Here is a 25,701-nt window from a genome sequence, read left to right as displayed (position 1 = left end):
CATACATTACATTACTTATCCTGTATTATATTCCAGAGCTGCACTCACTATTCTGCTGGTGCAGTCACTGTGTACATACATTACATTACTTATTCTGTATTATACTCCAGAGCTGCACTCACTATTCTGCTGGTGTAGTCACTGTGTACATACATTACATTACTTATTCTGTATTATACTCCAGAGCTGCGCTCACTATTCTGCTGGTACAGTCACTGTGTACATACATTACATTACTTATCCTGTATTATACTCCAGAGCTGCACTCACTATTCTGCTGGTGCAGTCACTGTGTACATACATTACATTACTTATCCTGTATTATACTCCAGAGCTGCGCTCACTATTCTGCTGGTGCAGTCACTGTGTACATACATTACATTACTTATCCTGTATTATACTCCAGAGCTGCGCTCACTATTCTGCTGTTGCAGTCACTGTGTACATACATTACATTACTTATCCTGTATTATACTCCAGAGCTGCACTCACTATTCTGCTGGTGCAGTCACTGTGTACATACATTACATTACTTATCCTGTATTATACTCCAGAGCTGCGCTCACTATTCTGCTGGTGCAGTCACTGTGTACATACATTACATTACTTATCCTGTATTATACTCCAGAGCTGCACTCACTATTCTGCTGGTGCAGTCACTGTGTACATACATTACATTACTTATCCTGTATTATACTCCAGAGCTGCGCTCACTATTCTGCTGGTGCAGTCACTGTGTACATACATTACATTACTTATCCTGTATTATACTCCAGAGCTGCGCTCACTATTCTGCTGTTGCAGTCACTGTGTACATACATTACATTACTTATCCTGTATTATACTCCAGAGCTGCGCTCACTATTCTGCTGGTACAGTCGCTGTGTACATACATTACATTACTTATCCTGTATTATACTCCAGAGCTGCGCTCACTATTCTGCTGGTGCAGTCGCTGTGTACATACATTACATTACTTATCCTGTATTATACTCCAGAGCTGCGCTCACTATTCTGCTGGTGCAGTCACTGTGTACATACATTACATTACTTATCCTGTATTATACTCCAGAGCTGCGCTCACTATTCTGCTGGTGCAGTCGCTGTGTACATACATTACATTACTTATCCTGTATTATACTCCAGAGCTGCGCTCACTATTCTGCTGGTACAGTCACTGTGTACATACATTACATTACTTATCCTGTATTATACTCCAGAGCTGCGCTCACTATTCTGCTGGTACAGTCACTGTGTACATACATTACATTACTTATCCTGTATTATACTCCAGAGCTGCGCTCACTATTCTGCTGGTGCAGTCACTGTGTACATACATTACATTACTTATCCTGTATTATACTCCAGAGCTGCGCTCACTATTCTGCTGGTGCAGTCACTGTGTACATACATTACATGACTTATCCTGTATTATACTCCAGAGCTGCGCTCACTATTCTGCTGGTACAGTCACTGTGTACATACATTACATTACAGGATAATACAAGATAAGTAATTTAATGTATGTACACAGTGACTGCACCAGCAGAATAGTGAGCGCAGCTCTGGAGTATAATACAGGATAAGTAATGTAATGTATATATACAGTGACTGTACCAGCAGAATAGTGAGCGCAGCTCTGGAGTATAATACAAATCACAGTAAGTACTGTATGTATGTAGAGACACGTTTATATGTAAATGTAATACATATGTTAATTATAATTTACTTTCAGGGGTTCTCTAGGACTATTCTTAGGGCAGGTCATTATCAGGTGGGGTCCATTTTCATCTGACTGCAGGTGGGGGGAGGGGACAGTAGATCTCCAGTGAGTACAGTGTCCGGTCCATGGTTTACCAGGCTGTACTAGCAGTTTTGGTCTCTCGCCACCCTCTCTCTACCCTCGGAGATCCTCTTTATAGCACATGCAGATCCCGTGTTGTCATTACCCTCAGGATCGCCTCTTACCGGTTCCGAAGCTTTCCTCTCCGCACAGCGAGAGTTTATTCGCATCCATTAAATTTCCAAAGAATTTCCACCCGGTCGGGGTCTCGTATAAAGCGATCTTTGTAGCTTTCGCCACTCTAAAAGAAAAAGAACGAAATGCAAACACTGGATTATGGTTTTCACAGCTCGGCCCGGCGTTGCGGCCTCGCTCGCTCTAATTAAGCTCCGGCTTTTCTTTTTTATTTCGCTTTTGCGAAGTGTTTTACTTCATATATTTTTTTTAATGAAAGAAGAATTTTCACGCGCCGACAGGACATGTAATAAACACGTTCACTTTTTAAAGTTTTATGGACTTACAAATCCAGGCCTCTGCTTTCTCACAACTCTTATTTTCCGCGTGGTCATGGCGACATGGGGACGGAGGTGAAATACAAGGACGTGTGTGTTTGGCGGGTCACTTACTTTAGTATTTATTAAATGTCACAACCTGACAGGTTCTGTTTTTGATGGCTTGGAAAGGGGTGGGGGTGGGGGATCATTAAAATGGGCCAAGTAGTGTTCTTGGATACGTCCTGGGGACTAATAAGACGTCTTTGATCCTGCTCGTACGGTGGATATATACATAAGGTACTGTAGACCTTCTGTAATAATCAAAAAGATTCTGTGCTGTACATTAAAAATGTGAAAACCGTTTTTAAATATCTTATTTCTATCCTGAGATAAGATCGCTTGAAGTTACAGGCCCAAAGCAGGAGGCTGCACTACTGAATGAAGACGTTTTCTGCCTGGTGTACGTTTGGCATGTAGACTTTATAAGAACACATCACTATAGACGCCGAGTAGGATGTATGGATGTAGAGGGCACGCTAGATCTGCACAAACACTGAATTCTGCAGATATTAGGTTCATGTCTCAGTAGTGCAGCCTCAGGCTTTCAGTCCGTGACTTGAATTGATCATATCTCAGGACTGAAGTAAGATATTGTAAAACAGTTTTCACATTTTTAATATTCACCAACAGGCCTTGTAACCTGTATGACTGGGGAGGGGGATAACTGAAGGACTAATCCTTCAGTTATCCCCCTCCCCAGTCATACAGGTGACAAGGCCTGTTAGTGAATATTAAAAATGTGAAAACCACCGTACACCAGTGTCTAAACACTGGTGTACGGTGGTCTCTCCAGGCCCTTATAGCTGCTTTAACTGTTAAAACTACCCAAAAAACCCCACAGATTTCGCCCCTCCTCCACCCAGCACAAACACACTACACAACTTACCTGTCAAGCGCTCCGCTGGTTGGCATGCTCCTGGCCAAGCCACGAACACCCGTCTGTTGGAAGTAGGGGATACTGAATATATTAGCGGCAATCACTGCCACGGAGTCCGATGGGTTAACAAAGAAACTGTTTTTCCCAAGAATCATATTCCGGTCCTGGGGACAAAAACAAGAAGATCAGTAAAATATAAAACCGCAACAAAAGGAATAAAACCCTGGCAGGGCCTCCGAACCCCCACGTGCCGCCCTCCCCCGCTCTGCAGCTACTTCTAATGGGCCGATTCTTCCGTCACCTGGTCACTGGGCAGGAAGTAGCTATCTGACCGCTATCATTGTCAGCCATATCACCGCTAATGGGTTTACAGTTTTTACATCTATGACCTCTAATGGGGCAGATTCATATCACCCGCCCTCCAACACCACCATCTAAGAACCAATTACCCCGGCAGAATCCTCCCAGGCTGCCCAACCTACCCCATCTCCATCAAAGGCAGCACCAAAGTCGTGTTCTCCAGTCTTCATAGTGTCTACCAATTCTGATGCATAGGTTAAGTTTGGATCAGGATGGTGACCCCCAAAATCCTCCAGCGGGATGCAGTTTATTGCAGAGTTTGCAGGGGCGCCCAGCTCCTCACAGAGAATTTTTTTTACGTAGGGTCCAACAACTGGTTGAGAATAAAAATATATATTATACTGGCAGAAAGACCCGGCTTCGCATGGGTATAGTTCACTTTTTTGTTTGTGTAGTGGCCCCAAAAGAATAGGTTGGTTGCTATGGAAACCTGGTGTAAAGCTATGTGCATGTGAAGAGTGAAGAATCTGTGAGTTTCCATTGGTCCGTAAGTGTCATGTGATCATGCAGGTCTCAGTTTGGATCTCAATGAAAAACCTGCAATTGGTTGATATGGAAACCTGGAGTAAAACTGTGTGTGTGTGACCTTGTGCAACAGTGTCATCCACAGAACCCTGCCCCTTTAAAGCTGACCTATAGCAGTGAAGACAAATTGCTGGGTTGTTATAGAAACCTGGAGTAAAGCTGTGTGCATGTGGAGACTATGCGCCTGCGACATGTGACCTTTTGTCTAATGCAGGTCCTTTTTTGGGAACACTATATCTCAGAAACGGTACGTCCTAGAGAGCTGAGGTCAGGTCTAAAACGTCCCCGGACACCTGATGTACCGGTGTCCCAAATTTGGTGAGGATTGGTCCAGTCGTTTGGTCGCACATAAAGAACAAACAGACAGAAACTCATTTTTATATATATGAGATAATCTACGATCACTCGATGCACAAAGGAAAGCAATCAGAACTCAAGGGCCCCTAGACAGATCTATTGTGGGGCCCCTACAGCAGGCTGGTTACCTCCATGCATGGCGTCAATCCGGATCTTCAGCCTGTTCTCTCCTGAGAGAAGTTCTTTTAAGGCACTGAATTCGAAGATGTTCCTCAGCATGTTCGCGTACGACTCCACCGAGTCCACAATCTCCACTGCAAGTCACAGACATAGACAGAAGATGGCGTCAGAGATGGAGGGCATCTGAAACACGTCAATTAATCGGCTATTAACCCCTTATAGGGATACACCTCTGGGGCCTAGACCCATCTATGGAAACCCAATATATTAGATTACATCTGTGTAACCCCTAATGGGGCAGAGGCCCTGCACTCGCCATCACCCAGCCTCAGGTCTGCCGGGCGTGTTCCCTGACGTGTTCCATGCTACAGGACTTTTTTTATGTGTAGCCAAGGCACAGGCGGTGTGTTTTGCCGCACTCACTTTTACCAGTGAACCAGCAGTGGGTGCCCTGCAAGTACATCATCATTAGGTTAGATTTTAGCTGAGGGGTACAGATTCCTGGAGGAGGGGTCTAGCGTGTCTTTGGGTTTAGCGCATCCTCCTCTTGTGCAGAGGATATAAAGACCGGAGTACAATACGCCAGTCACGATGAATCCCCCCATTGTAGTGGCTGGCCTGTCACGTGCGGCACATACTCTCACTCGTGTTGGCGCCCCCCTCGGCAGTGTGGGCATTAGGACTTACTGCAGACCTGCGGCAAGTTACTGTCTCACCTGTAAACGGCTTGAACTTATTCTCCAGGTCGAACTGCTGCTTCCCGATGGTGGAGAGGTCAACCTTGAGGTCGGGGCAGATGGCGTATTCCTCGATGGTCTTACTGAGCTGGAAGATTTTGTCAGTGATGGCTTCGGGTGCGGGGCCTGGAGGAAACATGAGACGGTTAGCACGGATTGACCCTGCTTTACACCGCACCTGCCAAAACCTTATCTGACCCGTCACCTCCTACTTATGTGCCGCCCCCGCGACGGAGAAGAAAAACGGTAAAACTTCCTTTACTCTGGAATCTGACAATCCGGCGAGCTTAACCCCGTAGTGACTGCTGGCGACCAATATGGGGCTTATTGTGAACACCTTGTTACGGCGTACGTATCGGCACACAGCATTGTACGTCCATGCCGGATGAAGCTGGGCACCTGACCATAATACCCAGGATCGGAAAAACTCAGGTCCTTGGCATTTAGCCCTTTACGTATCCTTTTATTAGACATCAGCACCCCAGGAAAGCAGGATGGCGATGCTATTACATGTCAGTAAGATCTATAGAAGGTTCCCACGTCTGACCGGACGACTACATCCATAAAGACCAAGCAAATACTTGCCATCACTGCACTCACGTGGGCTCAGACTCTCTTTCTGGGAGAGGACAGAAGTAAATCAATGAGAAATATCTCCCCCAAAATGGCGCCATTAAACCTGTCAACCTGCAAGAGTTACCAGTCACATTGACAGAAAAATAAAGACGTTCTGGTACTGGACAGTAAAAAATGCAAAAACCGGCCTGGTCGTTGGCTGCCAAATCAGGCCGATCATTGACTGCAGGTTCATATCTGTGCAGAATCCCTGAGCGCTCACAGAGCCTAAAAGGTTAACAGCGCATAGATTTTGTCATTCAGTTTTTCACCATTTCCGAGTGCTCCGGGTGTGATGTTCCCATTCACTGGCTACAAACAGGGGCGCTCTGTCTCACAGATGAGGGTTTGTTACAATTTCATTAGATTCCCTGCAGCTCAAATCTTTCTCTCGTCCTGATAATTTGTTACAATGTGTCAGTGCAGAACGGTAGGCTCAGGATTGCATTACATCTAGTATATACCTACAAGTCTGATGATTTTCATTCCGGTTTGGCGGTAGGTTTTTTCTCACCTCCATTGGAAGTGTTGAACTTGATGCCAAAGTCACCATTGGGGCCCCCGGGGTTGTGACTGGCCGTCAGTATGATTCCTCCAATGGCTTTGATTTTGCGGATGATGCAGGACACAGCAGGGGTGGACAAGATGCCGTTCTGTCCAATGACGAGACGTCCAATCTGAGCACAAGACATTAGAAGAAGATTATTATATAATAGGGAAAGAATCCGACAGGAAGAAGAAAGGAATCAAAAAACTGTGACATCACTGTGTGTATTATCCTGTACTGTGACATCACTGTGTGTATTATCTCTGTACTGTGACATCACTGTGTGTATTATCCTGTACTGTGACATCACTGTGTGTATTATCCTGTACTGTGACATCACTGTGTGTATTATCCTGTACTGTGACATCACTGTGTGTATTATCTCTGTACTGTAACATCACTGTGTGTATTATCTCTGTACTGTGACATCACTGTGTGTATTATCCTGTACTGTGACATCACTGTGTATTATCTCTGTACTGTGACATCACTGTGTGTATTATCCTGTACTGTGACATCACTGTGTGTATTATCCTGTACTGTGACATCACTGTGTGTATTATCCTGTACTGTGACATCACTGTGTGTATTATCCTGTACTGTGACATCACTGTGTGTATTATCCTGTACTGTGACATCACTGTGTGTATTATCCTGTACTGTGACATCACTGTGTGTATTATCCTGTACTGTGACATCACTGTGTGTATTATCTCTGTACTGTGACATCACTGTGTGTATTATCCCTGTACTGTGACATCACTGTGTGTATTATCTCTGTACTGTGACATCACTGTGTGTATTATCCTGTACTGTGACATCACTGTGTGTATTATCCTGTACTGTGACATCACTGTGTGTATTATCTCTGTACTGTGACATCACTGTGTGTATTATCCTGTACTGTGACATCACTGTGTGTATTATCCTGTACTGTGACATCACTGTGTGTATTATCCTGTACTGTGACATCACTGTGTGTATTATCCTGTACTGTGACATCACTGTGTGTATTATCCCTGTACTGTGACATCACTGTGTGTATCATCCTGTACTGTGACATCACTGTGTGTATTATCCTGTACTGTGACATCACTGTGTGTATTATCCCTGTACTGTGACATCACTGTGTGTATTATCCTGTACTGTGACATCACTGTGTGTATTATCTCTGTACTGTGACATCACTGTGTGTATTATCTCTGTACTGTGACATCACTGTGTGTATTATCTTTGTACTGTGACATCACTGTGTGTATTATCTTTGTACTGTGACATCACTGTGTGTATTATCTTTGTACTGTGACATCACTGTGTGTATTATCTCTGTACTGTGACATCACTGTGTGTATTATCCTGTACTGTGACATCACTGTGTGTATTATCTCTGTACTGTGACATCACTGTGTGTATTATCTCTGTACTGTGACATCACTGTGTGTATTATCCTGTACTGTGACATCACTGTGTGTATTATCCTGTACTGTGACATCACTGTGTGTATTATCCTGTACTGTGACATCACTGTGTGTATTATCCTGTACTGTGACATCACTGTGTGTATTATCCTGTACTGTGACATCACTGTGTGTATTATCCTGTACTGTGACATCACTGTGTGTATTATCCTGTACTGTGACATCACTGTGTGTATTATCCTGTACTGTGACATCACTGTGTGTATTATCTCTGTACTGTGACATCACTGTGTGTATTATCTTTGTACTGTGACATCACTGTGTGTATTATCTTTGTACTGTGACATCACTGTGTGTATTATCTCTGTACTGTGACATCACTGTGTGTATTATCCTGTACTGTGACATCACTGTGTGTATTATCTCTGTACTGTGACATCACTGTGTGTATTATCTCTGTACTGTGACATCACTGTGTGTATTATCCTGTACTGTGACATCACTGTGTGTATTATCCTGTACTGTGACATCACTGTGTGTATTATCCTGTACTGTGACATCACTGTGTGTATTATCCTGTACTGTGACATCACTGTGTGTATTATCCTGTACTGTGACATCACTGTGTGTATTATCCTGTACTGTGACATCACTGTGTGTATTATCCTGTACTGTGACATCACTGTGTGTATTATCCTGTACTGTGACATCACTGTGTGTATTATCCTGTACTGTGACATCACTGTGTGTATTATCTCTGTACTGTGACATCACTGTGTGTATTATCCTGTACTGTGACATCACTGTGTGTATTATCCTTGTACTGTGGTTACTTAGGCCTAGTCTTTACACTGCTGCTCCATTCATCTCTATAAGACTGCAGCACTGGACCGCCCCTGAGAGCTGAATGAAGCAGTGGAGGGGACACTGGAGTCCTGTTCTCATGAGCAGTGGTGGTCTCATCATTCGGACCACCATCACTATAGCAGTTATCCTCTATTGGGTGGGTAGATAACCTGCAGTGACCCTCAGGCCTCATTGGGGTAGTATCTGTCCTGTATAACCACTATCCTTGCTGTAATAATACTCCTGGGCTTGTGTTTATACAAAGTAGCCAATCAGAGCAGGTAAATCTGAGGAGGTGGGAGAACGCAGAAGCCTGGACCAATAAGGAGGCAGGGGGCGTGTCTCAGACTACCACAGACTCCAGGCACTGTAGATACAATTATAGTCACCGACCACAGCTATAAAGCAGCAAGATCTAAGGAAACGGATAACAGGTAAGAACTCTCTGGACACATGAACCTATATATTCATTATGTATTTGTGCACCACATTATATCAAAACATAATATCATATATATATATATATATATATATATATATATATATATATATATATATATATATTCATATATGTATAAACAAAACACAGACATAAAATTAAACGTAATAAAATTTTGTAAAGTAAATGATAGGAATAATGGATTAATAAATTATAGAAAAAAAATCATAACCATAAGATAAGATAATATATAAATATACTGCAAAATAATCTCCCTTGAGCTGCCCAGACGGCGAGCAGTGAGCGGCGCGGTATATCCGTCTTTCATGCCACTTGTCAAATGTAAAATCTCACTCATTCATGGAATCTTAAAAGCTTCCGCTACAATATGCGACTTACAGGAGGGAGGGGGGCAAAAAAATAACCAAAATATAGGAGACAGAAAAAACAGGATACATTGTTTCAATAAGTTATGTTCTAGATTATCGAATGAATAACAAATAGAAATAAACTAATATGACAGATCTCCTCGAAATCAAAATATTTATCTAAAATAAAACTCACAAAATCACAAAGACACAAACACAACCTTCTGCCCATCCTAGAAGATATCTCAGCAGAGTCTTATACCCACCCCATTCGCAGCAGCCATCTGAACTATCGTTTCAATAGCAGATTTATTAAAATATCTGCCGTCCCCGCCGACCACCATGGTAGACCCCTGCCGGTCCCGCAGGTCAATGGAAAAAAATATACTTTGGACAAAATTCTGAAGGTAGTTGATCTTGGTCTCGAAATAATAAGTCTTCTTCCTCAGTCCACTGGTTCCCGGCCGCTGGTCATAGTACGGCGCTGTTGGTAACGTCAGTAATGGGATGGGGCCGTCATCCATTGCGTCAATGCATAGAGGCAGCGCGGTGAAAAAAAAAACACAAAAATGTGCAAAAATTTAAAGAAAAATAAAAGGAAAAAGGGGTGAAAAAGAAGAAAGTGATTTAAGGAGCAGCAATGTCAAATCCAGCAGCAAGACATTCAACCAGGGGAAACCAAAAATAGCTCCTGGATGCGAGGACGATGCGGTTTCTAAGTGTAACTGAAGAACGCTCCGTACACATGTCCCCAACCATCAATGTCACAGGAGGGGATATTAAACGTATACATGGATTGTGCTTCACACCTTAGCAGGAGGATCTGCCGGGATTTCATGTTGAAGGTTTCGAGGTGAGGGGTCCGGGAGAAGACGGCTGAGGACAAAGGCGATATCTCCTCCATCTAGGCCGACCGAGAAAATGAGGAGTATTCCAGGATTCACCCGGTAGCCCTGGGCCGCTGCCAGCCAACACCAGGCACAGATTGTTGGGGAGTGACAAATGCATAAGAGCCAGGTCTCCACCTGCACGGGGCGTCACCTGGCGCAAGAGCAACTCCAGACTGACATTTCTATATAGATACCACCGTCCTGTATCCTAATACTACATATGGCCAAAGATCCCTGGCACTGCCCTGCATACCAATCGTGTCAAATACAGTCTGCCCTCTAGTGCCCACCTACTACATACTAGGTATAACTGGTATGGTCTGCCCTCTAGTGCCCCCTACTACACACTTGGTATGCCGGGTATAGTCTGCCCCCTAGTGCCCACCTACTACATACTATGGATAACTGGTATGGTCTGCCCTCTAGTGCCCCCCTACTACATACTTGGTATGCCGGGTATAGTCTGCCCTCTAGTGCCCACCTACTACATACTATGTGTAACTTGGATGGTCTGCCCTCTAGTGCCCCCCTACTACATACTTGGTATGCCAGGCATAGTCTGCCCTCTAGTGCCCACCTACTACATACTATGTATAACTGGTATAGTCTGCCCTCTAGTGCCAACCTACTACATAATATTTATAACTGGTATGGTCTGCCCTCTAGTGCCCCCATACTACATACTTGGTATGCCGGGTATAGTCTGCCCTCTAGTGCCCACCTACTACATACTATGTATAACTGGTATGGTCTGCCCTCTAGTGCCCTCCTACTACACACTTGGTATGCCAGGTATAGTCTGCCCTCTGATGCCCACCTACAACTCTCCCCCACCCCACACACACTTTACTAGCTTTATTAGCCAAATACCTATTCAGACGTGCCAATAAAGCTTGTTTGATTCTTGAACATGCTGTGTATAACTGGTATAGTCTGCCCTCTAGTGCCTCTCTACTACATACTGGGTATACCAGGTACGGTCTGCCCTCTAGTGCCCACTTACTACACAGCAAGTTTCTCTTCTACATGCCAGGTATACCAGCCCCCTGCTTCCTAGTGTTTCTAGGTTTCTTCCCTGCTACAGACTTGCTCTCTAGTGTCTCTCCTAAATACTGGATATCCAGGTGCTTCCCTGCAGTTATCCCGGGTACTTCTCTGTTCTCTGCCCTTCTTGTTTCGGAATCTCTCCTGTACTTATTCCAGGTGTTTATCTGCCCTGCTGTTGTAGGTCTCTCTTCTGCACTTATCCTTGGCTCCTCTCTGCCCTGCTCTCTTATGTCACTCTCTTGCAGTTATCTTAGGTACTTCTCTACTCTATGTATACACCCAATGTTCTTCTCTGCCCTGCTCTTATGTCTCTCACCTGCAGCTATCCTGGGTGCAGCCCTGTTTGCTCTTGTCTTTCTAAGGCAGTTATCCCAGGTGCTTCCCTACTCTCTTGTCCCTCTCCTGCCGTTATCCCAGGTGCTTCCCTACTCTCTTGTCCCTCTCTTGCAATTTATCCCAGGTGCTTCCCTACTCTCTTGTCCCTCTCCTGCAGTTATCCCAGGTACTTCCCTACTCTCTTGTCCCTCTCCTGCAGTTATCCCAGGTACTTCCCTACTCTCTGGTCCCTCTCCTGCAGTTATCCCAGGTGCTTCCCTACTCTTGTCCCTCTCCTGCAGTTATCCCAGGTACTTCCCAACTTTCTTGTCCCTCTCCTGCAGTTATCCCAGGTGCTTCCCTACTCTCTTATCCCTCTCCTGCAGTTATCCCAGGTACTTCCCTACTTTCTTGTCCCTCTCCTGCAGTTATCCCAGGTACTTCCCTACTCTCTGGTCCCTCTCCTGCAGTTATCCCAGGTGCTTCCCTACTCTCTGGTCCCTCTCCTGCAGTTATCCCAGGTGCTTCCCTACTCTCTGGTCCCTCTCCTGCAGTTATCCCAGGTGCTTCCCTACTCTCTTGTCCCTCTCCTGCAGTTATCCCAGGTGCTTCCCTACTCTCTTGTGCCTCTCCTGCAGTTATCCCAGGTACTTCCCTACTCTCTAGTCCCTCTCCTGCAGTTATCCCAGGTACTTCCCTACTCTCTGGTCCCTCTCCTGCAGTTATCCCAGGTACTTCCCTACTCTCTTAACCCTCTCCTGCAGTTATCCCAGGTACTTCCCTACTCTCTGGTCCCTCTCCTGCAGTTATCCCAGGTACTTCCCTACTCTCTGGTCCCTCTCCTGCAGTTATCCCAGGTGCTTCCCTACTCTCGTCCCTCTCCTGCAGTTATCCCAGGTACTTCCCAACTTTCTTGTCCCTCTCCTGCAGTTATCCCAGGTGCTTCCCTACTCTCTTATCCCTCTCCTGCAGTTATCCCAGGTACTTCCCTACTTTCTTGTCCCTCTCCTGCAGTTATCCCAGGTACTTCCCTACTCTCTGGTCCCTCTCCTGCAGTTATCCCAGGTGCTTCCCTACTCTCTTGTCCCTCTCCTGCAGTTATCCCAGGTGCTTCCCTACTCTCTGGTCCCTCTCCTGCAGTTATCCCAGGTACTTCCCTACTCTCTTGTCGTTCTCCTGCAGTTATCCCAGGTACTTCCCTACTCTCTGGTCCCTCTCCTGCAGTTATCCCAGGTACTTTCCTACTCTCTGGTCCCTCTCCTGCAGTTATCCCAGGTACTTTCCTACTCTCTGGTCCCTCTCCTGCAGTTATCCCAGGTACTTCCCTACTCTCTGGTCCCTCTCCTGCAGTTATCCCAGGTACTTCCCTACTCTCTGGTCCCTCTCCTGCAGTTATCCCAGGTGCTTCCCTACTCTCGTCCCTCTCCTGCAGTTATCCCAGGTACTTCCCAACTTTCTTGTCCCTCTCCTGCAGTTATCCCAGGTGCTTCCCTACTCTCTTATCCCTCTCCTGCAGTTATCCCAGGTACTTCCCTACTTTCTTGTCCCTCTCCTGCAGTTATCCCAGGTACTTCCCTACTCTCTGGTCCCTCTCCTGCAGTTATCCCAGGTGCTTCCCTACTCTCTTGTCCCTCTCCTGCAGTTATCCCAGGTGCTTCCCTACTCTCTGGTCCCTCTCCTGCAGTTATCCCAGGTACTTCCCTACTCTCTTGTCGTTCTCCTGCAGTTATCCCAGGTACTTCCCTACTCTCTGGTCCCTCTCCTGCAGTTATCCCAGGTACTTTCCTACTCTCTGGTCCCTCTCCTGCAGTTATCCCAGGTACTTTCCTACTCTCTGGTCCCTCTCCTGCAGTTATCCCAGGTACTTCCCTACTCTCTGGTCCCTCTCCTGCAGTTATCCCAGGTACTTCCCTACTCTCTTGTCCCTCTCCCAGAAGTTATCCCAGGTACTTCTCTACTCTCTTGTCCCTCTCCCAGAAGTTATCCCAGGTACTTCTCTACTCTCTGGTCCCTCTCCTGCAGTTATCCCAGGTACTTCCCTACTCTCTTGTCCCTCTCCTGCAGTTATCCCAGGTACTTCCCTACTCTCTTGTCCCTCTCCTGCAGTTATCCCAGGTACTTCCCTATTCTCTTGTTGCTCTCCTGCAGTTATCCCAGGTACTTCCCTACTTTCTTATCCCTCTCCTGCAGTTATCCCAGGTACTTCCCTACTTTCTGGTCCCTCTCCTGCAGTTATCCCAGGTACTTCCCTACTCTCTGGTCCCTCTCCTGCAGTTATCCCAGGTACTTCCCTCTTACTTGTCCCTCTCCTGCAGTTATCCCAGGTACTTCCCTATTCTCTTGTTGCTCTCCTGCAGTTATCCCAGGTACTTCCCTACTCTCTTGTCCCTCTCCTGCAGTTATCCCAGGTACTTCCCTACTCTCTTGTCCCTCTCCTGCAGTTATCCCAGGTACTTCCCTACTCTCTGGTCCCTCTCCTGCAGTTATCCCAGGTACTTTCCTACTCTCTGGTCCCTCTCCTGCAGTTATCCCAGGTGCTTCCCTACTCTCGTCCCTCTCCTGCAGTTATCCCAGGTACTTCCCTACTCTCTTGTCCCTCTCCTGCAGTTATCCCAGGTACTTCCCTATTCTCTTGTCCCTCTCCTGCAGTTATCCCAGGTACTTCCCTATTCTCTTGTTGCTCTCCTGCAGTTATCCCAGGTACTTCCCTACTTTCTTATCCCTCTCCTGCAGTTATCCCAGGTACTTCCCTACTTTCTGGTCCCTCTCCTGCAGTTATCCCAGGTACTTCCCTACTCTCTGGTCCCTCTCCTGCAGTTATCCCAGGTACTTCCCTCTTACTTGTCCCTCTCCTGCAGTTATCCCAGGTACTTCCCTATTCTCTTGTTGCTCTCCTGCAGTTATCCCAGGTACTTCCCTACTCTCTTGTCCCTCTCCTGCAGTTATCCCAGGTACTTCCCTACTCTCTTGTCCCTCTCCTGCAGTTATCCCAGGTACTTCCCTACTCTCTGGTCCCTCTCCTGCAGTTATCCCAGGTACTTTCCTACTCTCTGGTCCCTCTCCTGCAGTTATCCCAGGTGCTTCCCTACTCTCGTCCCTCTCCTACAGTTATCCCAGGCACTTCCCTACTCTCTGGTCCCTCTCCTGCAGTTATCCCAGGTACTTCCCTACTTTCTTGTCCCTCTCCTGCAGTTATCCCAGGTACTTCCCTACTTTCTTATCCCTCTCCTGCAGTTATCCCAGGTACTTCCCTACTTTCTGGTCCCTCTCCTGCAGTTATCCCAGGTACTTCCCTACTCTCTGGTCCCTCTCCTGCAGTTATCCCAGGTACTTCCCTCTTACTTGTCCCTCTCCTGCAGTTATCCCAGGTACTTCCCTATTCTCTTGTTGCTCTCCTGCAGTTATCCCAGGTACTTCCCTACTCTCTTGTCCCTCTCCTGCAGTTATCCCAGGTACTTCCCTACTCTCTGGTCCCTCTCCTGCAGTTACCCCAGGTACTTCCCTACTTTCTTGTCCCTCTCCTGCAGTTATCCCAGGTACTTCCCTACTCTCTGGTCCCTCTCCTGCAGTTATCCAAGGTACTTCCCTACTTTCTTGTCCTTCTCCTGCAGTTATCCCAGGTACTTCCCTACTCTCTGGTCCCTCTCCTGCAGTTACCCCAGGTACTTCCCTACTTTCTTGTCCCTCTCCTGCAGTTACCCCAGGTACTTCCCTCTTACTTGTCCCTCTCCTGCAGTTATCCCAGGTACTTCCCTACTCTCTGGTCCCTCACCTGCAGTTATCTGCTCTACACAAGCTCCTTTTCCCTTCATGCCCTGACTAGATAACAGACAGATGGGCACTTTGAGGCTGGCGCTGTCACATGGTCACTGATCAGACCTCGGCGCGGGTCCCTGCACTTTGCTCTTACATATATTGCTATGTACACTAATTGAGGTAAATGCCTGGAATCAGTTTCTCGCCAGGAATTTGTTGGAGGTAACTTCTGTGGTTATAGAAGCTCGGCTGTAACCGGACCCGACCCCAACACCTGTTTCTCTTCCCTCCTCGCTGACCTTTTGGCTGAGTCCACACGATGGGGATAGGTGGACACAGTCTGGTATTTAGTTCCCAAGTCCTGTAACTTAATCCTTTCTAATTTGATTAAGGTCACAGGAACAAGAATCTGCTCTGCAAATAGGAGCGCGGCCCCTGGGAGAAGCGGGGAAACCGCCATGACACCACCAGCAGACCCAGGGCCATTCACTACGATAAAATGTGGTGTAGGCTATACCTATACAGGACTCTACCTACGCAATGGTGTAATAATCCACATGTTGTCTCTACCTCTCTAGATCTCAGGATCTCACCTGTGAGTCATTTGTAACCCAAATTTCAGCAAATATCTATCAGGTATAATACTACTACTATAGTGATAAAGGCAGCGCCGGATCTATGATCTAAGGTCAGCAAAGAGACTGCAAATACTATAAAGGAGAGGTGACAGATTTGTCAGTACATGATCGCCCCCTGGTGGTGAACATAAGGAATTACATCACTGCAACCTGTCTATTTTTTAATAGCACAAAACACTAATAAATTATTTTTTTTTATTAATTTTTCCTCTCCATTACGGTAATTTTCATGTAGGCGACACATAGTTTTGGGTTAGAACCTGTAATATGGGTGTTGAGGGAAGGGTTCATTTTTTTTTCTGCAATTAAAAAAAACCTTATTTTTACACTTTGTGCCCCCAGGACATAATAATAGTTATTAATATGACATCTTTAGATTTCCCCTGTACATTAGGGGTACGCAGCCTCCTCACACAAATGAACTGAGTCCTCTAGGACCCAGCAGCTCCTGGCGGATCACATGACCACTGAGCCAGGGGGAAGCATCATGGCGGCTCCCATAGCTGTAAACAATACTTAGTGACAATATATCATCGCTGCCTTCTCTCTGAGGTCCGGCTGTCACTGGCAGGCAGCAGGTTACGGTGACAGACACGTATTATTTACGTAGATTTACGCCGTTTGTGAATTTCTATATAACTTCTATTATATCTATCACCTGAGGAGCTGCAGACCCCATTATAGCGTGACTGCTATTTTTGCGGTCTGCCCCTGCGTTGCTCTGGTCCCCTGATGGACCAGAACAACGGACAGTGAGCATTAGAGAGTACGGCTCCATTCACATCTGCACTTTGGTTTGGCATCATTTTTTCTGCCACATTTGACCAAATCGGTAACATGGGCTCCTAAGAGAAGCATCAATGTGAAGAGAGCCCCACATGCGGTATTATGGCACGGCGCCCACATCAGACAGTCCTACTAAAGCCCCCGCTATGGGACGTGTAAAGGATTCTCCTCTCACCGCAGACCAATGGAGGATTGTTTGTAAGTCTCTGCAACCTTTGACCAGGACGTGGAGTGTTTACTGCAGAACATCCAAGGCCAGAACCGCGGCCCCTCTGCCCTATGACGGGCGGCGCAGCCAGAAACAGGGGCAGCAGCGTTTAATACTGTCATTTCAGGTTAAAGGTTTTCCCATGAACAGAACCAGATTCATTATAGACAATTAAGAGTTAAACATTTATGCAAATATAAATTTAAATTTTGCAGTTGTATAGATTTTCTCGAAACATCTCAGTGGTGACATCTTTTCTCTTGAAATGCAACCCGCCCACAATAAGGACATCATGGCTGGTTATCAGGAGGACACTACATGTATCAGAAGATCACCTGACCACAATAAGGACATCATGGCTGGTTATCAGGAGGACACTACATGTATGAGAAGATAACCTGACCACAATAAGGACATCATGGCTGGTTATCAGGAGGGGACACTACATGTATGAGAAGATAACCTGACCACAATAAGGACATCATGGCTGGTTATCAGGAGGACACTACATGTATCAGAAGATCACCTGACCACAATAAGGACATCATGGCTGGTTATCAGGAGGACACTACATGTATGAGAAGATAACCTGACCACAATAAGGACATCATGGCTGGTTATCAGGAGGGGACACTACATGTATGAGAAGATAACCTGACCACAATAAGGACATCATGGCTGGTTATCAGGAGGACACTACATGTATCAGAAGATCACCTGACCACAATAAGGACATCATGGCTGGTTATCAGGAGGACACTACATGTATGAGAAGATAACCTGACCACAATAAGGACATCATGGCTGGTTATCAGGAGGACACTACATGTATGAGAAGATAACCTGACCACAATAAGGACATCATGGCTGGTTATCAGGAGGACACTACATGTATGAGAAGATAACCCGACCACAATAAGGACATCATGGCTGGTTATCAGGAGGATACTACATGTATGAGAAGATAACCCGACCACAATAAGGACATCATGGCTGGTTATCAGGAGGACACTACATGTATGAGAAGATAACCCGACCACAATAAGGACATCATGGCTGGTTATCAGGAGGGGACACTACATGTATGAGAAGATAACCCGACCACAATAAGGACATCATGGCTGGTTATCAGGAGGGGACACTACATGTATGAGAAGATAACCCGACCACAATAAGGACATCATGGCTGGTTATCAGGAGGGGACACTACATGTAGGAGAAGATAAGGAGACTTACTGTACCTGTCCTGATACTTTGTGGTATTTTTAGAATGGTAATGGGATTAAGATCCGCCACAATCAATAACGTCTTGGACAAGGTCACGGGAAAGAGCTGGAGGAATGTACGTAATATACAAGAATAATCCCATTATACAGGGAGACGCTCGGGCATTACATTAGGGTCACACTAACATTCTGGTTTCCATCCTTTGGGTTTTCTTAGGGACCCAAAAGACAGGAACCCTATTCTCCTGAAAAGAGGTTACAGGCGGAAACCTGCGGACCCCACAGACTATCAGGGGATCCTCCTCGCAGGTCTCCTCTCTCTGCCGACTGTCAGTGAATAGAAACATTCTTGTCTATATCCAGAGGATTGAACTAAGTACAGAGCTGAAACGTGTCACAGCTGAGGGTTTGTTACAGTTGTATCCAGTCGAGACAATCCTCTATGAGCGATACAATTCTTTCTCCCATCCTGATTTGATACAATGTGTCCGTCTGGTTGTAAAACATCAAATGTTTCTATTCTGTAACATCCAGCAGGTATCTTGGCAAATGGAGCTGAGACGCAAGGCATGATGGGAAATGGCAGGAGTCAGCCATGTCCTGGGGACTGTGTATAAGCGGCAGATCCTAGAGATCGGTGGGGTCGCCATTGTTGTGTCCTCAGTCACCTGACCCTGCTAACTCCTGCCCTAAAGTGATGGCACAGTCAGACGTGCGTGAGGTCCGGATCTCCATGGCCTGGAGTATATGATTCACCAGCCGAACATGCGGGCGCGGCACTGACACTGTACAAGAGCCAAGTCCTCTCACAACCTGACAACTCCACAGCAAAACTGTATCCCGACACCAGATCACTGTGACCAAGAGCCCAGACACCCGACAACTCCACAGCTGATCTGTATCCTGACACCAGATCACTGTGACTAAGAGCCCAGATACAACCCGACAACCTGACAACTCCACAGCCGATCTGTATCCTGACACCAGATCACTGTGACCAAGAGCCCAGACACAACCCGACAACCTGACAACTCCACAGCAGATCTATATCCTGACACCAGATCACTGTGACCAAGAGCCCAGACACAACCCGACAACCTGACAACTCCACAACAGATCTGTATCCTGACACCAGATCACTGTGACCAAGAGCCCAGACACAACCCGACAACCTGACAACTCCACAGCAGATCTGTATCCTGACACCAGATCACTGTGACCAAGAGCCCAGACACAACCCGACAACCTGACAACTCCACAACAGATCTGTATCCTGACACCAGATCACTGTGACCAAGAGCCCAGACACAACCCGACAACTCCACAGCCGAACTATATCCTGACACCAGATAACTGTGACCAAGAGCCCAGCCATCCGACAACCCGACAACTCCACAGCCGAACTGTATCCTGACACCAGATCACTGTGACCAAGAGCCCAGCCATCCGACAACCTGACAACTCCACAGCAAAACTATCCTGACACCAGATCACTGTGACCAAGAGCCCAGACACAACCCGACAACCTGACAACTCCACAGCAGATCTGTATCCTGACACCAGATCACTGTGACTAAGAGCCCAGCCATCCGACAACCCGACAACTCCACAGCCGAACTGTATCCTGACACCAGATCACTGTGACTAAGAGCCCAGCCATCCGACAACCTGACAACTCCACAGCAAAACTATCCTGACACCAGATCACTGTGACCAAGAGCCCACCTGACAACCCGACAACTCCACAGCAGATCTGTATCCTGACACCAGATCACTGTGACTAAGAGCCCACCCGACAACCCGACAACTCCACAGCAGATCTGTATCCTGACACCAGATCACTGTGACCAAGAGCCCAGCCATCCGACAACCTGACAACTCCACAGCAGATCTGTATCCCGACACCAGATCACTGTGACCAAGAGCCCAGCCACCCGACAACTCCACAGCCGATCTGTATCCTGACACCAGATCACTGTGACTAAGAGCCCAGACACAACCCGACAACCCGACAACTCCACAGCAGATCTGTATCCTGACACCAGATCACTGTGACCAAGAGCCCAGACACAACCCGACAACCTGACAACTCCACAGCAGATCTGTAGGCAGAAATTTCCCTCACAACAGATTTTTTTTTTTTAATGTTTGTCAGCCAAAATGGCCAAGTTGTCAGCACGATCGAGCGTCTATCTGACGTGTATACAGAGCCTTTCCTCTTCCAGGCCCCTGTGACCGCTCAGAGACGTGAGCGACATTCATGAAACCTTCCTTCTACAAAATAAAGCACAATCCGAGGCCTCGTGCCAAAGCAGAGCCGGGCGCAGGGATGCGGGGCACATTTTTTGGCCCTCGGTACAGGAAGGAGAGCACATCCATAAGAAGCCAGTTATGTGAGACATTGGTTAGTGAAGAATCACCATAAGGAGCGCGGAGTGTATAATACAGCGCAGCGTCCTGCACACGGCTACGCCACCGAGCCAGCATCTGTAGTAACATGGCAGCCCTGGGATCCGGAGGGACGACTCAAGCCTTCCTGATCATTGCTTTAAAGGGGTTGTTTCGTATAGACAACCCCTTTAACTGATGGGTATTGAAATGACGGTTAGGAAAAGAGATTCCCATTCTCTGGTCACATGGCCTGATCACAGCTCAGTCCAATTCTAATGAATGGGCTGAGCTGCAATACCAAGCACAGCCACTATACAATGTACGGCGCTGTGACTGGTAAGCAAGATCTATGTGATCGTATAGGAGTATGTACACGCAGACGACATACAACGTGTGAGGCCATAACCCGGCCGTGTGGACGACTCCCTGTTACATATGCAGGGAGGAAGTTTAGTCACAGCTCACACAGCGCAGATTATTACATTGTGGTGAAATCTTACTACACTGTTACTCTGTGTACACACACGTAGATGACAGGACGAAATACTGCAGCGGGCGCCGTACAAGTGTCCTGAAATGGGGACAAAACATTACCTGCATGCACTCTATAGGTATATAGTCAGTCAGGGAGTATACACAGGTACCCGCTATATACCAATGGTGTCCTTTAGTATACGCTGGCTCAGGGTGTCTTGGAAAGGAACTGTACAAAAATGGGCGTCAATGGCCGACACATGCCACGCTGTATCCGGAATACTCGCCTATACTGATCTGAAACCTACCGCATCAGTATAGACAATGGCAGACGGTGCGGCAACAAGATCTGGCTCCGGTCGCTCCAGACATCAGGCCGAGGTCATCCATCCAAACAGTGAACGGACAGACAATGAGTCCACACGGAGCGAGAGCAGGTCACATGACGTATACGCTCCATGTACTGCTGTATGTGTCATGTAACATATCAGCAGTTACACGTCACATAGATGGTGGTCATGGATGGGGGATCATGTGGACGGCCGGGTGTGCATGTGCGTCACTTACCTGGGGAGGAGATGACACTAGGGGGCAGTATAATGTGTGATGATGGTCCAGGCAATGTTCTTCTGGAACCATCATGTGGATGTTACTGTGTAATCTACCACCTACCTACAGACCAAGCACATGGCAGCAGTGCCCCCTGATGGCAGTGGCAGGATAATGCCCCCTGCCACACAGCAATGGTCTGAAAAAGGCGACAAAGTGGTCACAGTGGTGACTAAATCCAATTCCAATCCGGTCGATCATCTGTGACAGGAGCTGGAAATACAAGCCTGATCCCTGGGGGGCAGCACTGAGCACCTAAGGCTAGGTTCACACACAGGAATGTGAGGCAGTCTTCAGGCTCAGCATCCTCTCCAGATTCCTCCCCTGTCAGACGGTAAGATGAAGCAGAATTTCGACTTTTCGACACAGGTTTGCTCGCTGATGAACCTCAGACACAAAGGAGTTAAAGGGGTTGTCCAGGACCTGAAGGTCCCCAAGATGGGTCATCGGTATCGGACTGGTAGAGGTCTGACAACAAAATCCGTCCTGATCAGGTGTTTTGGCTACTAGAAGCCGTATACTAGTTATACAGGCAGAACCAGCTCCACTTCCAGGCGTAACCACTATAATGAGCGGGCCCTGGGCTGCAGACAGTGCTCGGGCCCTGGGCTGCAGACAGTGCTCGGGCCCTGGGCTGCAGACAGTGCTCGGGCCCTGGGCTGCAGACAGTGCTCGGGCCCTGGGCTGCAGACAGTGCTCGGGCCCTGGGCTGCAGACAGTGCTCGGGCCCTGGGCTGCAGACAGTGCTCGGGCCCTGGGCTGCAGACAGTGCTCGGGCCCTGGGCTGCAGACAGTGCTCGGGCCCTGGGCTGCAGACAGTGCTCGGGCCCTGGCCCTACAGAATATTGGTTAGGTGGTTTTAATGTTATGGCTGATAACAGAATATTCCGGATTCGTCCCTGAGGTTTCTATATAAAGTGTCCGGGATTCTCAATGACATTACCTCGCCCAAATCCAATGAGACAGATCGCAGGCAGCTGTAAGCGCACACTCCAGTCTAGATTCCTGCAAGGTCACTTTAAATGTCAAAGGTCACATGATGCCATCTACAAGGTGACACCAAGTTCACGTCTGGCAGGACTCAGCTGTTCTCTGCTGCACTGGCATCTCTGCGGGCTCTGAGGATTGTCCTCCCCGGGTCTAATGATCCGTACAGGCAGGATGGGGGGAGGGGTGGCTATAACAGGGACCCCTGGGAGATGAGGGATCCAAAAGCATCAGGCCGAGGCTGTGGTACTACAAGTCTCAGCATGATGAAGTCAACAACAACAAAGGTGGCAACACTGATGAAATTAAAGACCCCTCCCCCCTTTATCCTCCCTGTCAGATGGGTTTGTGTACACAACATCACACATGTAATATACAGACGGGATATCATTGGGGTGAAGAAATATACAAATAGATTGGGCAGCAAAAGCATCTGCAAGGCTGTGTGAGTGCACCCCAAAGTGTCCGCAGCATACTGAACCCCAGCACTGACTGATCTGCAGCCCATCGCACCCCAGCACTGACTGACCTGCAGCCCATCGCACCCCAGCACTGACTGACCTGCAGCCCATCGCACCCCAGCACTCACTGACCTGCAGCCCATCGCACCCCAGCACTGAGTGACCTGCAGCCCATCGCACCCCAGCACTCACTGACCTGCAGCCCATTGCACCCCAGCACTCACTGACCTGCAGCCCATTGCACCCCAGCACTCATTGATCTGCAGCCCATTGCACTCCGTGACAGCACCCCAGCATTAACTAACCTGCAGCCCATTGCACCCCAGCACTCACTGACCTGCAGCCCATTGCACCCCAGCACTCACTGACCTGCAGCCCATCGCACCCCAGCACTCACTGACCTGCAGCCCATCGCACCCCAGCACTCACTGACCTGCAGCCCATCGCACCCCAGCACTGAGTGACCTGCAGCCCATCGCACCCCAGCACTCACTGACCTGCAGCCCATTGCACCCCAGCACTCACTGACCTGCAGCCCATTGCACCCCAGCACTCATTGATCTGCAGCCCATTGCACTCCGTGACAGCAACCCAGCATTAACTAACCTGCAGCCCACTGCACCCCAGCACTCACTGACCTGCAGCCTATTGCACCCCAGCACTCATTGACCTGCAGCCTATTGCACTCCAGCACTCACTGATCTGAGGATCATTGCACCCCAGCACTCACTGACCTGCAGCCCATCACACCCCAGCCTTCATTGATCTGCAGCCCATTGCACTCCGTGACCTGCAGCCTATCGCATCCCAGCACTGACTGACCTGCAGACCATTGCACTCCATAGTATTAGCCTTGCAGAGGTTTGCACTCCATCCTTTCCACCCCAGCCTTCATTGATCTGCAGCCCATTGCACCCCAGCACTGATTGACCTGTAGCCCATCGCACCCCACAACTCACTGACCTGCAGCCCACTGCACTCCGTGACAGCACTCCAGCATTAACTAACCTGCAGCCCATTGCACCCCAGCACTCACTGACCTGCAGCCTATTGCACCCCAGCACTCACTGACCTGCAGCCTATTGCACCCCAGCACTCACTGACCTGCAGCCTATTGCACCCCAGCACTCACTGACCTGCAGCCTATTGCACCCCAGCACTCACTGACCTGCAGCCTATTGCACCCCAGCACTCACTGACCTGCAGCCTATTGCACCCCAGCACTCACTGACCTGCAGCCCATTGCACCCCAGCACTCACTGACCTGCAGCCCATTGCACCCCAGCACTCACTGACCTGCAGCCCATTGCACCCCAGCACTCACTGACCCGCAGCCTATTGCACCCCAGCACTCACTGACCTGCAGCCCATTGCACCCCAGCACTCACTGACCCGCAGCCTATTGCACCCCAGCACTCACTGACCCGCAGCCTATTGCACCCCAGCACTCACTGACCTGCAGCCTATTGCACCCCAGCACTCACTGACCTGAGGACCATTGCTCCCCAGCACTCACTGACCTGCAGCTCATCGCACCCCAGCACTCACTGACCTGCAGCTTATTGCACCCCAGCACTCACTGACCTGCAGCCTATTGCACCCCAGCACTCACTGACCTGCAACCCATCGCACCCCAGCACTCACTGACCTGCAGCCTATTGCACCCCAGCACTCACTGACCTGCAGCCTATTGCACCCCAGCACTCACTGACCTGCAGCCTATTGCACCCCAGCACTCACTGACCTGCAACCCATCGCACCCCAGCACTCACTGACCTGCAGCCTATCGCACCCCAGCACTCACTGACCTACAGCCCATCGCACTCCATAATATTAGCCTTGCAGAGGTTTGCACGCCATCCTTTCCCTGTCCTTGCAGGACATCGCCCCCCATTTCTTTGCCCTTGAGCTGCAGCACATCTCCCCTCACACCCGCACTACTCACCCCATTGGCGGCCGCGATCTGGATGATGAGCTGGATGGCCTCCTTCATGTAGAAGCGTCCGTCACCCCCGACTACCAGCACCCCGTCCTGCCGCTCCCCGGGCTCGGTGCAGGAGATGATGCTCTGGATGAAGTTGTGCGCATAGTTCGGGCTGTTCTGGAACACGGTGACCCGCTTCCTCAGGCCGCTGGTGCCCGGCTTCTGGTCCGGGTAAGCCTTGGTCTTGACGATCTCAATCTTCACCATCTCTGCGGTAGGCAATGAAGGAAGCGAAGCCTGAGGAGCCGGAGTGTGTGAGCACAGGCCGCTCCGTACACGGGGAGGAACCGGGGGGCGGAGGGAGGGCGGCCGGCCCAATGATCACCATAGCCCGGGGACTGAGCTGTCAGCCAGGAGCGGCCCGGCCCTCCTCACCGCCCAAT

The 25,701-nt window shown here is 48.3% G+C and overlaps 1 protein-coding gene across 2 annotated transcripts in view; it reads right to left on the bottom strand.

Moving 5' to 3' along the window:
* Positions 1-25,701, bottom strand: part of PGM1 (phosphoglucomutase 1) — a 31,426-nt gene extending 5,725 nt beyond the window's left edge. Inside the window, exons 1-7 of one of the 2 annotated variants that reach the window (XM_075287947.1) lie at positions 25,280-25,701; positions 6,443-6,605; positions 5,293-5,439; positions 4,585-4,710; positions 3,697-3,887; positions 3,224-3,378; positions 1,969-2,084 (exon numbers count right to left, since the gene is read on the bottom strand). In XM_075287947.1, coding sequence (XP_075144048.1) covers positions 1,969-2,084; positions 3,224-3,378; positions 3,697-3,887; positions 4,585-4,710; positions 5,293-5,439; positions 6,443-6,605; positions 25,280-25,525 — 1,144 coding nt within the window. In that variant the 5' untranslated portion in view covers positions 25,526-25,701. Of the gene's footprint in view, positions 1-1,968; positions 2,085-3,223; positions 3,379-3,696; positions 3,888-4,584; positions 4,711-5,292; positions 5,440-6,442; positions 6,606-9,812; positions 10,086-25,279 lie in introns of those variants that run through there. The other variant, XM_075287946.1, reaches the window with a different exon arrangement.

The sequence above is a fragment of the Leptodactylus fuscus genome, chromosome 9 (genome assembly GCF_031893055.1).
Source record: "Leptodactylus fuscus isolate aLepFus1 chromosome 9, aLepFus1.hap2, whole genome shotgun sequence".
Taxonomy (NCBI): domain Eukaryota; kingdom Metazoa; phylum Chordata; class Amphibia; order Anura; family Leptodactylidae; genus Leptodactylus; species Leptodactylus fuscus.
This window is presented reverse-complemented; position numbering and strand designations above follow the sequence as displayed.